Source organism: Ranitomeya variabilis, chromosome 3 (genome assembly GCF_051348905.1).
Source record: "Ranitomeya variabilis isolate aRanVar5 chromosome 3, aRanVar5.hap1, whole genome shotgun sequence".
NCBI classification, from domain to species: Eukaryota; Metazoa; Chordata; class Amphibia; order Anura; family Dendrobatidae; genus Ranitomeya; species Ranitomeya variabilis.
Genome location: NC_135234.1, coordinates 123,088,826 through 123,101,264, shown reverse-complemented (window position 1 = coordinate 123,101,264; position 12,439 = coordinate 123,088,826). Strand labels below are relative to the sequence as shown.

At 44.8% G+C, this 12,439-nt stretch overlaps 1 protein-coding gene across 1 annotated transcript in view; it reads right to left on the bottom strand.

The window, feature by feature from the left end:
* Positions 1–11,378, bottom strand: part of RPS6KA3 (ribosomal protein S6 kinase A3) — a 175,671-nt gene extending 164,293 nt beyond the window's left edge. Inside the window, exon 1 of the mRNA XM_077294621.1 lies at positions 11,067–11,378. Within this exon, the coding sequence (XP_077150736.1) occupies positions 11,067–11,129 (63 nt within the window). The 5' untranslated portion in view covers positions 11,130–11,378. The remainder of the gene's footprint in view (positions 1–11,066) is intronic.
* Positions 11,379–12,439: the final 1,061 nt, after the last annotated feature.

Here is a 12,439-nt window from a genome sequence, read left to right as displayed (position 1 = left end):
AGTGTAAAAAAAAACAACAAAAAACTACGGTACATATTTTTGGCTAAGCTGTACAATGTCTGCTGAACAGTTAAAAAACAGGTCTGACCAGTTTATAGTCAAGATTGTGTTGGATAAGTGTTTTATCACCTCCAATGTGACATGCCCGAGAAAGGGTTTGGGGCACTTATGGGAGACAAGTTACATAGGTAGCAGTTCTAGTATTAATTTGATGTATGTTTGTAGCCTTATACTGTGGCCAAGACAAGTACATGCCAACTTTCACCCGTCATCAGTTTTTCAATTTTTGTAAGACTAAATTCTGTCATTATGACTCAAAAGCTTTTAGGCCATGTTCACACAATTAGTGTTTGTAAGCCAAAACTAGGAGTAAGAAAACAGAGAAGTGGTGACGTGTTTCTACTATACTTTTCCTCTGATTGTTCCAATCCTGATTTAGGCTTACAGATACTGAATGTGTGAATGTAGCCTTATAGCGCAGACTAAAAGCTTCACACCTGACATGCTCTTTTGAAAGGCAAAACTCACAAAGTTTGCAGGCGACGTACGTATTGCAGATTTTTGACATTTTTTAATCACTGTTATAGGCCTATCTGCCCCAATGGGCTAATCCTTAGTAAAGCTATAGGAGCCTTTCCTTTATAAGTGATGGGATCCCTATCAATCAAGCTCTACCTTGTGTGCACCTCTACATTTTTTTTTCTCTTTAGACAAGAGTTCTTAGACATAAATCACCAAGACTACAGAAGCAAGTAAGTGTGTGTGTGTGTGTGTGTGTGTGTGTGTGTGTGTGTGTGTGTGTGTGTGTGTGTGTGTGTGTGTGTGTGTGTGTGTTATATATATATATATATATACACACACACACACACACCCACTGGCCACTTTATTAGGTACACCTGTCCAACTTCTTGTTAACACTTAATTTCTAATCAGCCAATCACATGGCGGCAACTCAGTGCATTTAGGCATGTAGACATGGTCAAGACAATCTCCTGCAGTTCAAACCGAGCATCAGTATGGGGAAGAAAGGTGATTTGAGTGCCTTTGAACGTGGCATGGTTGTTGGTGCCAGAAGGGCTGGTCTGAGTATTTCAGAAACTGCTGATCTACTGGGATTTTCACGCACAACCATCTCTAGGGTTTACAGAGAATGGTCCGAAAAAGAAAAAAAATCCAGTGAGCGGCAGTTCTGTGGGCGGAAATGCCTTGTTGATGCCAGAGGTCAGAGGAGAATGGGCAGACTGGTTCGAGCTGATAGAAAGGCAACAGTGACTCAAATCGCCACCCATTACAACCAAGGTAGGCCTAAGAGCATCTCTGAACGCACAGTGCGTCGAACTTTGAGGCAGATGGGCTACAGCAGCAGAAGACCACACCAGGTACCACTCCTTTCAGCTAAGAACAGGAAACTGAGGCTACAATTTGTACAAGCTCATCGAAATTGGACAGTAGAAGATTGGAAAAACGTTGCTTGGTCTGATGAGTCTCGATTTCTGCTGCGACATTCGGATGGTAGGGTCAGAATTTGGCGTAAACAACATGAAAGCATGGATCCATCCTGCCTTGTATGGAGCATCTTTGGGATGTGCAGCCGACAAATCTGCGGCAACTGTGTGATGCCATCATGTCAATATGGACCAAAATCTCTGAGGAATGCTTCCAGCACCTTGTTGAATCTATGCCACGAAGAATTGAGGCAGTTCTGAAGGCAAAAGGGGGTCCAACCCGTTACTAGCATGGTGTACCTAATAAAGTAGTGAGTGAGTGAGTGAGTGAGTATATATATATATATATATATATATATATATATATATATATATATATATATATATATATATATATATATATATATATATTACACACACACACCCGGCGTATAAGACGACCCCTGACTTTTGGGACAATTTGGTTGGCGGGGGGGGTAGTCGGGTAAGCGACGACGGTCACATACTCACCTGCTCCTGTCCCTGCAGGTCCCATGGTCTCCGGCAGCTTCTTACCCTGTTGAGCGGTACCACGTGACCGCTGATTAACGTAATGAATATGGACTCCACTCCCATAGGGGTGGAGCCGCATATTCATTACTATAATGAGCGGTACCAGTGACCGCTTAACAGAGGAAGAAGCTGCCGGCGCTGGAGACCATCTGTCCGGGAGAAGCTTTAGGGACCGTGCCGTGAGCAGGTGAGTATTACATACTCACCTTTCCTCGTTCCACCGCTGCTCCGTCTTCCACATCCTCTGCAGTGACTGTTCAGGCAGAGGGCGGCCTGCATACTAAAACGTCATCGCGCCCCCTGACATGAACAATCAGTGCGGAGAGACGAGACGCTGAAGAGCAGCGACGAGAGGCGAGTGTCTTTTATTGCAGCAGCATTATATGTGGCACATTGTTATATAGAGCATCTATGGGGCCATAATGAACTGTATGGAGCATTATATGTGCCACATTTTAATATGGAGCCATAATTGGCTTTTGTGCAGCATTATATGGGGGCATATTTTAAATATGGAGCATCTTATGGGGCCCATCATGAACTGTATGGGGCTCCTGATTCAATATGGATATTCAAAAACATTTACGGTAACCTACTGATGTCTCAATATTACTTTTACTGGTATCTATTTTTATTTTTGACATTTACCGGTAGCTGCTGCATTTTCCACCCTAGGCTTATACTCGAGTCAATAAGTTTTCCCAGTTATTGGTTGCAAAATTAGGAGGGGGGGGGGGTTGGCTTATACATACATAGCACAGACCAAAAGTTTGGACACCTCTTTAAAGATTTTTCTGTATTTTCATTACTATGAAAATAGTACATTCACACTGAAGGCATCAAAACTATTGATGACATATCCTAAAATCAGCTGAGCTGTGGAGATTGCTGGCTATTGGACCGCCACAAATTTGATGCTAATGATCTAATCTACGCAGTGCTGCATGAGTTTAATTATAATTATGCCCACAGAAGTCCCTGTCAAGGCAGTTGATCAGTTTTCACAAGATTTGCTGCACTGTGCCATAGTTATCCAATAAGGCAGGCAAGCCAAAATGAATTCCTTTTCCAAAAGCTGTTAACGATTTCTGTTCATGATAATATTCACTAAATGGCTATATTCCATTTAGTTTTATTTACAGTACAGACCAAAAGTTTGGAGACACCTTCTCATTTAATGATTTTTCTGTATTTTCATGACTGAAAATTGTAAATTCACACTGAAGGCATCAAAACTATGGATTAACACATGTGGAATTATATACTTAACAAAAAAGTGTGAAACAACTGAAAATATGTCTTATATTCTAGGTTCTTCAAAGTAGCCACCTTTTGCTTTGATGACTGCTTTGCACACTCTTGGCATTCTCTTGATGAGCTTCAAGAGGTAGTCACCGGAAATGGATTTTACTTCACAGGTGTGCCCTGTCAGGTTTAATAAGTGGGATTTCTTGCCTTATAAATGGCGTTGGGACCATCAGTTGTGTTGTGCAGAAGTCTGGTAGATACACAGCTAATAGTCCTACTGAATAGACTGTTAGAATTTGTATTATGGCAAGAAAAAAGCAGCCAAGTAAAGAAAAACGAGTGGCCATCATTACTTTAAGAAATGAAGGTCAGTCAGTCCATCTGAAAAATTGGGAAAACTTTTAAAGTGTCCCCAAGTGCAGTGGCAAAAACCATCCAGTGCTACAAAAAAAAAAAAAAAAATGGCTCACATGAGGACCTCCCCAGGAAAGGAAGACCAAGAGTCACCTCTGCTTCTGAGGATAAGTTTATCCGAGTCACCTGCCTCAGAAATCGCAGGTTTACAGCAGCTCAGATTAGAGACCAGGTCAATGCCACACAGAGTTCTAGCAACAGACACATCTCTACAACAACTGTTAAGAGGAGACTTTGTGCAGCAGGCCTTCATGGTAAAATAGCTGCTAGGAAACCACTGCTAAGGACAGGCAACAAGCAGAAGAGACTTGTTTGGGCTAAAGAACACAAGGAATGGACATTAGACCAGTGGAAATCTGTGCTTTCGTCTGATGAGTCCAAATCTGAGATCTTTGGTTTTAACCACCGTGTCTTTGTGCGACGCAGAAAAAGTGAACAGATGGACTCTACATGCCTGGTTCCCACCGTGAAGCATGGAGGAGGTGGTGTGGGGGTGCTTTGCTGGTAACACTGTAGGGGATTTATTCAAAATTGAAGGCATACTGAACCAGCATGGCTATCCCAGCATCTTGCAGCGGCATGCTATTCCATCCGGTTTGCGTTTAGTTGGACCATCATTTATTTTTCAACAGGACAATGACCCCAAACACACCTCCAGGCTGTGTAAGGGCTATTTGACCAAGAAGGAGAGTGATGGGGTGCTACGCCAGATGACCTGGCCTCCAAAGTCACCAGACCTGAACCCAATCGAGATGGTTTGGGGTGAGCTGGACCGCAGAGTGAAGGCAAAAAGGGCCAACAAGTGCTAAGCATCTCTGGGAACTCTTTCAAGATTGTTGGAAGACCATTCCCGGTGACTACCTCTTGAAGCTCATCAAGAGAATGCCAAGAGTGTGCAAGCAGTCATCAAAGCAAAAGGTGGCTACTTTGAAGAAGCAAGAATATAAGACATATTTTCAGTTGTTTCACACTTTGTTAAGTATACAGTACATACATATAATACATATAATTCCACATGTGTTAATTCATAGTTTTGATGCCTTCAGTGTGAATGTACAATTTTCATAGTCATGAAAATACAGAAAAGTCTTTAAGTGAGAAGGTATGTCCAAACTTTTGGTCTGAATGAACATACATATACATCCGATCACTGGCTCGCTTTTCTTATCTGCATCTCAAAAATATTTCTAGAATTCGCTCTTTTCTTACTTTCGACTCTGCAAAAACTCTTACTGTCTCACTTATTCATTCTCGTCTGGACTATTGTAACTCTCTACTAATCGGCCTCCCTCTTACCAAACTCTCCCCGCTCCAATCTGTCCTGAATGCTACAGCCAGGATCATATTCCTCACCAACCGTTACACCGATGCCTCTACCTTGTGCCAGTCATTACACTGGCTACCCATCCACTCCAGAATCCAGTACAAAACTACTACCCTCATCCACAAAGCACTCCATGGCTCAGCACCACCCTACATCTCCTCTCTGGTCTCAGTCTACCACCCTACCCGTGCCCTCCGCTCCGCTAATGACCTCAGGTTAGCATCCTCAATAATCAGAACCTCCCATTCCCGTCTCCAAGACTTTACACGTGCTGCGCCGATTCTTTGGAATGCACTACCTAGGTTAATACAATTAATCCCCACAGTTTTAAGCGTGCCCTAAAAACGCATTTGTTCAGACTGGCCTACCGCCTCAACGCATTAACCTAACTATCCCTGTGTGGCCTAATAAAAATAAATAAAAAAAAAAAAAAAAAAAAAAAAAAAAAGGTTCCTCGCATCATGTTTTCATACACTTTATGCAGTCAATAGCCTCTGTGTCTGTACTGCTACATACTTAGGCTGTTAACTGGTTCATGCAGCTTTACATGAACACCCGAGCCTTACACTATGGCTGGTCCAAATAACTAAAGCAATTGTTACCATCCACCTCTCGTGTCTCCCCTTTTCCTCATAGTTTGTAAGCTTGCGAGCAGGGCCCTCATTCCTCCTGGTTCCGTTTTGAACTGTGATTTCTTTTATGCTGTAATGTCTATTGTCTGTACAAGTCCCCTCTATAAGTTGTAAAGCGCTGCGGAATATGTTGGCGCTATATAAATAATATTATTATTATTATTATGCCATTTATTCCATGGCGCTTTACATGTGAGGAGGGGTATACATAATAAAAACAAGTGCAATAATCTTAAACAGTACAAGTCATAACTGGTACAGGAGGAGAGAGGACCCTGCCCGCGAAGGCTCACAATCTACAAGGTATTTAATTCAGAGTCCTGAAAAGGGCCTTTTGAGTGCATCTTTAGCGTCTAATACTTTGTTGGCCAGCCTTTGCTCTTGAGCACCAGCTTGCATCTCTGTGGCATTGAGTGAACAAGCTTCTGCAGATGTTCACAAGTGATGATGTGGTTCCAGGCCTGTATCAGAGCCTCAATCAACTCACTCTTGGTCCTTGGCTGTTTCCTAGATATCTCTAATGATACCTTGTGCCACAAATTTTCAATTGGATTGAGGTCCGGGGACTGAGCTGGCCAGTAAATAGTAGCAACCTTGTTCTTCCAACACCATTGGCTGCCATACAGCCCCAGACCATTACTTTCATTACATGTTTCACAGAGAAGCTTAAACACTCTGGCTTGTACTCTTCATGTGGGAACCTTCTCACATAAGACTTGCCATCATTTCCTAAAATGCAAAAAGTGCTTTCATCACTAAATAGCACTTTTTCCCACTCCTCCTTTTTAAATATTTCAATGCCCACAGTTTTCGCCTTTGTCTTTGTATGGCTGTGATCAATGGCTTCTTTCGGGCCTTGCACCCTCTCAATCCTGCTTCCAAACATCTCTTCCTAATAGTTGATGTTGCTACCTCAATATTGCACTTTTCTTGCCATTCTCGCAGAAGCCGAGGAGAGGTGAGCTTTCGATTGGCAAGGGATGTTCTAATCAGTACTCTATCCTCCCTTTTAGTTGACTTTCTGGGCTGACCAGATCTGGGCCTGTCCTGGGTAATTCCAGGCTGCTTATGTTTCTGCAAAATTCTTACAACTGTACTCCGATTACAGCTGACCTTCCTTGCGATCTGGGGGCCAGTATAACCCTCTTCATGTAGCACCACAACTCGCACACGATCCTCCGCTGACAAAAATCTGAAGCCTCCCATCATAAAACTTTACAGTATGAGTCACAAGATAGACCAACAGATAAAACAAAGCAGCAGATGTGATGCAATGTAATTGGCTGCCATATCCAGGTTATGATTGGTCACAAGAACCTCATCTGTGATTGGCTAATTTTGGATCTGAAGCTGTACAATATTTAGTTGTGCTTTCAATTCCCATATTGTTGCAATAATTTCAGGCAAAACTGCTTCAAAAGCTAAAAATATTACAGGGAGAGAAAGCAAAATTGTATTCTGAACAAAACCATATATGTCATATTAGCATCGAAGATATTCAAAAGAAAACGTTTAAAACTTGAAAAATCAAATTATCCTATGCAGGACATACACACACTTAAAGCTATTTAAGGCTCTAGTAGATTTTTTTAACCCCTTTCTGACCTCGGACGGGATAGTACGTCCGAGGTCAGAACCCCCGCTTTGATGCAGGGCTCCACATCAAAGCCGGGACATGTCAGCTGTTTTGAACAGCTGACATGTGCCCGCAATAGCGGCGGGTGAAATCGCGATTCACCCGCCGCTATTAACTAGTTAAATGCTGACAGCGGCATTTAACCGGCGCTTCCTGCCGGGCGGCCGGAAATGAGCGCATTGCCGACCCCTGTCACATGATCGGAGGTCGGCAATGCTTCTGAATAGTAACCATAGAGGTCCTTGAGACCTCTATGGTTACTGATCCCCGGGCAGCTGTGAGCGCCACCCTGTGGTCGGCGCTCATAGCACACCTGCATTTCTGCTACATAGCAGCGAACATCAGATCGCTGCTATGTAGCAGAGCCGATCGTGGTGTGCCAGCTTCCAGCCTACCATGGAGGCTATTGAAGCATGGCAATAGTATAAAAAAAAAAAAAAAATGTGAGAAAATAAAAAAAAAAAATATAAAAAGTTTAAATCACCCCCCCCTTTCGCCCCATTCAAAATAAATCAATTAAAAAAAAAAATAATAATCAAACCTACACATTTGGTACCGCCGCGTTCAGAATCGCCCGAATTAAAAAAAAAAAAAAAAAAAAAAAAAAAAAGCATTACCCTGATCGCTAAACTGCGTAACGAGAAAAAAAAAAATCAAAACGCCAGAATTATGTTTTTTGGGTCGCCGCAACATTGCATTAAAATGCAATAACGGGTGATCAAAAAAACGTATCTACACCGAAATGGTATCATTAAAAACGCCAGCTTGGCACGCAAAAAATAAGCCCTCAACCAACCCCAGATCATGAAAAATTGAGATGCTACGAGTATCGGAAAATGGCGCAATTCTTTTTTTTTCACCACTTAGATAAAAAATAACCTAGTCATGTTAGGTGTCTGTGAACTTGTACTGACCTGAAGAATCATAATAGTAGGTCAGTTTTAGCATTTAGTGAACCTAGCAAAAAGCCAAACAAAACACAAGTGTTGGACTGCACTTTTTTGCAATTTCACCGCACTTGGAATTTTTTTTCCCTTTTTCTAGTACACGACATGGTAAAACCAATGATGTCGTTCAAAAGTACAACTCGTCCCGCAAAAAAAATAGCCCTCACATGGCCAAATTGACGGAAAAAAAAATTAGTTATGGATCTGGGAAGGAGGGGAGAGAAAAACGAACACGTAAAAATGGAAAATCCCAAGGTCATGAAGGGGTTAATACTACAGGTCGTTATAAAACTCTCCACTTTATTGCCTTTATGCAAATAATTTAAATTGATTAATAACCTTTTTGGAAAAATATATAATTTTTTCTGATTTCATTTTGTTGACAGAATCCTGTGCAGATATGTCTGACAAGCTGCTAATGGCATGGTATCGCATGTGTCACTCAGATTACATAGCAATTAGCAAAAATTCAGGATGATCTCCCGGGAGCAGATTTCACTGTGCACACAGCCCCATGCTTGCGTTACACTGGCAGGCACCACCAAACATCCTGGATACTCTTCATCTTTCCTGCACACTCATTACCACCCACAGATGATGTTGCAAGATCAGAGGAGAATCTGAGTAACGTTGCGATGTCACTACTAGACTCCCCTGCAGCCGCACCCTGCTGCCATAGAGGAGCAAATCCTTCTAATTCAGGAAGCGGCATGTTGCTACATTTTTGACACTTGCTGAGAAGATGAACTGTGATTCAAACCTCTTGTCTGGTGGAGAAAATGAGAACAAAGGGGGCCAAACACCTCACTGCAGCAACTTGCCCCTCATCCTCCAGAAACAGGAGAAGAGAAATGTAAGAGCCTAGAGGTCTCCAACCTCATAAATAATCCACTGCCTCTCCCTGCCAGACTGACTTGTTTTAGGGGAGATGAATGCTATTAATGGTCCTCAAGTTACAGATGAGCACACAGTGAGATGACAGCAGCAGGGAATTTGCTTTCTGGCTCTTCTCCATAGCCTTCTAATGCCCAATTACTCGGCCAGGTTTAGAGGTTGAAAAGGACATCAGAACTGGGGTCACCGCCAGATCAGTCCGCCTAACAAAGAACCGCTCACATACAACATCTGTGCCAAAAAAATCCTACAGACAATTCTGCACATGCGGGGTGCGCCTACGATCTGGTCACCTGCACTACTATACAGAAGGATTAATTATTATATAGAATTGCCCAGCCTGTGGTAAAGTAGTAGTATTGTGTCTATTGAGTGACAAAGAAACCTTACTTAACCCCATAGTGATGTAGATTTGCCTTAAACCCGTATATTAATCCCATATGCATTTGTAAAGGGGGAACACTATTGTCCTGACCAAAGTAATGATCGGCTGAATGGTCGTTCACACATTGATTGCATCTTCTCTGCGGGAATAAAAATGATCGTTGTCAGTAGAGAGAGAACAGGCTTCTGACAACAGTGTACACCGTATGGGAGTGATGGATCCACAGTGATCAGTTGTACAAAGCCCTCAATCACTAAGTGAAAAAAAAGGATATGAAACTATTATTGATCATCTTCTGACACTGCTGATCGGCGCTCGTTAAGGAGAGTTCATCTGCATGTGTAAAAGGTGGCGTCCGCTCAGCATATATACATAGTATATACATCACACAGCACATATGGAAAGCAGCCGATGGACACAATGGATCGCCAGGGCTACCAGCCACCTAGATCCTCCTGTCATTTCTGTAGGCTGCACTACCATATTAGTCAGCCCACGGTGATTCGTCATGTGCCTCCTGCTCCAAGTTCGCAATCATATGCATGAATGAATGTAATACTATAAATAGGAGGTGGCTGACATATACCGTAGTGATTTCTACTGCACTGTGACCCACGACGATCAATCACCGGGTTGATCAATGAAGTTTCTTCGATACGATCCCAGGGATGGGAGGCGGTGGTGATTCTGATCACAGGGATGATGACCATCACTCATTTGTATAACTTCTTCCCCTCTTAGATTGTTCCATTGATCAGTCACTTAGACATGTAATTGAGGGAAACGCTGTGTGAACTCCTCCTTAACTGTCACCTGCTTCCTGACAAGTGTCACACCATCATCTGCTGTCACCTTTGCCCTGCTGCAGGCACAGCCCTATGCAGTCACTAGCTGGGCACAGTCCTGTGTAGTCAATTAGCCAGCCACATTCAAGCAACATGTCAAGTCCAGCCCATGCCGCTGTGCAGTCGCCGGTCGGGGCGCGGTCCCCGGTGCAGCCCCCGGTCGGGGCGCAGTCCCCGGTGCAGTCGCCAATCGGGGCGCAGTCGTCGGTCGGGCGCAGTCACCGGTCGGGGTGCAGTCACCGGTCGGGGCGCAGTCCCCGGTCGGGGCGCAGTCCCCGATGCAGTCCCCGGTCGGGGCGCAGTCTCCGGTGCAGTCGCCGGCCGGGGTGCAGTCCCCGGTGCAGTCACCGGTCGGGGCACGGTCCCCGGTGCAGTCGCCAATCGGGGCGCAGTCGCCGGTCGGGGCGCAGTCCCAGGCGCAGTCGCCGGTCGGGGCGCAGTCCCAGGCGCAGTCACCGGTCGGGGCACGGTCCCCGGTGCAGTCGCCGGTCGGGGCACGGTCCCCGGTGCAGTCGCCGGTCGGGGCACGGTCCCCGGTGCAGTCGCCGGTCGGGGCACGGTCCCCGGTGCAGTCGCCGGTCGGGGCACAGTCCCCGGTGCAGTGATCACCATATATAGTAAGTGGCCGCCGCGCCGCCCGGTACAAACTTCTCCGGATCCGTCACTTTGTTTCCCCGCTCACTTCCTGCCGCAGCTGACAAGACACAACATGCCCGCGCCTCCGCCCTCTCCTTCCCTGCTCACCTCGCTCTCCACTTTCTGCACCGGCAGCTTCTGCCACGGGTCTGCCAGCTGCGCCAGTGGCATCTTCCCCGGCGCAGGACGGGCAGCGGTGTGCCCTGGGATTTCCCGTACAGCTTTCAAAGAGGGGACAAAAGGAGCCGGCTCTCTCAGCTGGGCGCCCGCTTTACTGCTGGCTCCGTTGTCGGTTGTCCGGTAGCGGGCGAACGCGTACCGCTCCAGCGCAGCTCCTCTCCAGTCACACTCACTCACATACTGATTTTCACTTCCTCTCACAACATGGCGTCCTCTGAAGTACCTGCCGTTCTCAGCTAGCGTTCCCGACGTCATGGTGACGTCATCGGGTGGGCGTTGCATTCCCCGCCTTCGGTCTAAGGCCACCAGGTGATAGAGAGCAGAAGAATGGGGCGGAGCTATGTGTGGGATGGCCAGCAGTGTCCGTGTGGGCGGCCATCTTGGTTGTGGCAGTGCGCGCTTAAGTTTCAGAATCAATTAAATTCGGCTGCGGTTTTTGTTGTAGACTTTTTTTTATCTCTTGCTATTTTTAAGAAATTAAAATACGTCCTGTTATATTGTATGCTGTGATTCAATATGAGGTTAGAGGTGTATAGTACACTTGTAAATCTGTCCATACCATAGTAATGTGACAGCAGATTTATGATGAACGGAAAAATTTGGGGGGCTAAAGGAAATATTTAATTATTCGGTTGGGAAACTGTGCCTGGCTAACAGAAACCTGACTGATGTGATCGCTGCTGGTGCCCGCGCTGCTAGTGATTGACTTCAGTTTTTCTCTTTAATGAATTGGAAAAAAACTGAGTATTAAACGTAGATATGTCGGCCCTGTTCACACCAACATTCAGTGGTTAAAGACGTACTCAAGGAATGAAAAAAAGGGCTAGAATAATTCATTTCCTAAATACTGATAGTAAATCACATTAATTTTCTTCAGAAAGTTCATCACTATGGGATTAAATTACCGCTGCCTTGTCACCCTGACAGAAGGTGATCGGTCCGGGGCAAGTGGGCATGTGCAGCGGTGAGGTGGCGGTACCTGCACCACACATCTCCAGGTCACAGCAGCACAGCCCTACTGCACATGCTCACTGGCCCCGGCACGGTCACCATTCTGCGGTGTAACAATATGGCCGCCAATTCATTCCATAATAATTCATGTCCTAGTGAAAAACGAGTGACTTTCTAATTCTAGGCCTTTAGAAATGTATTTAAAGTGGTATTTCTGTTATACATTTTTTCTATTACTGCAGAGCTGCCACAATTTAGAGGTTTCCATTAAGATTTCCAGTGTCTGCTTGGATCCTTCACATTATCCATTCTAAACAGATCCCATGATATTAATGTGTAATACTCTACCT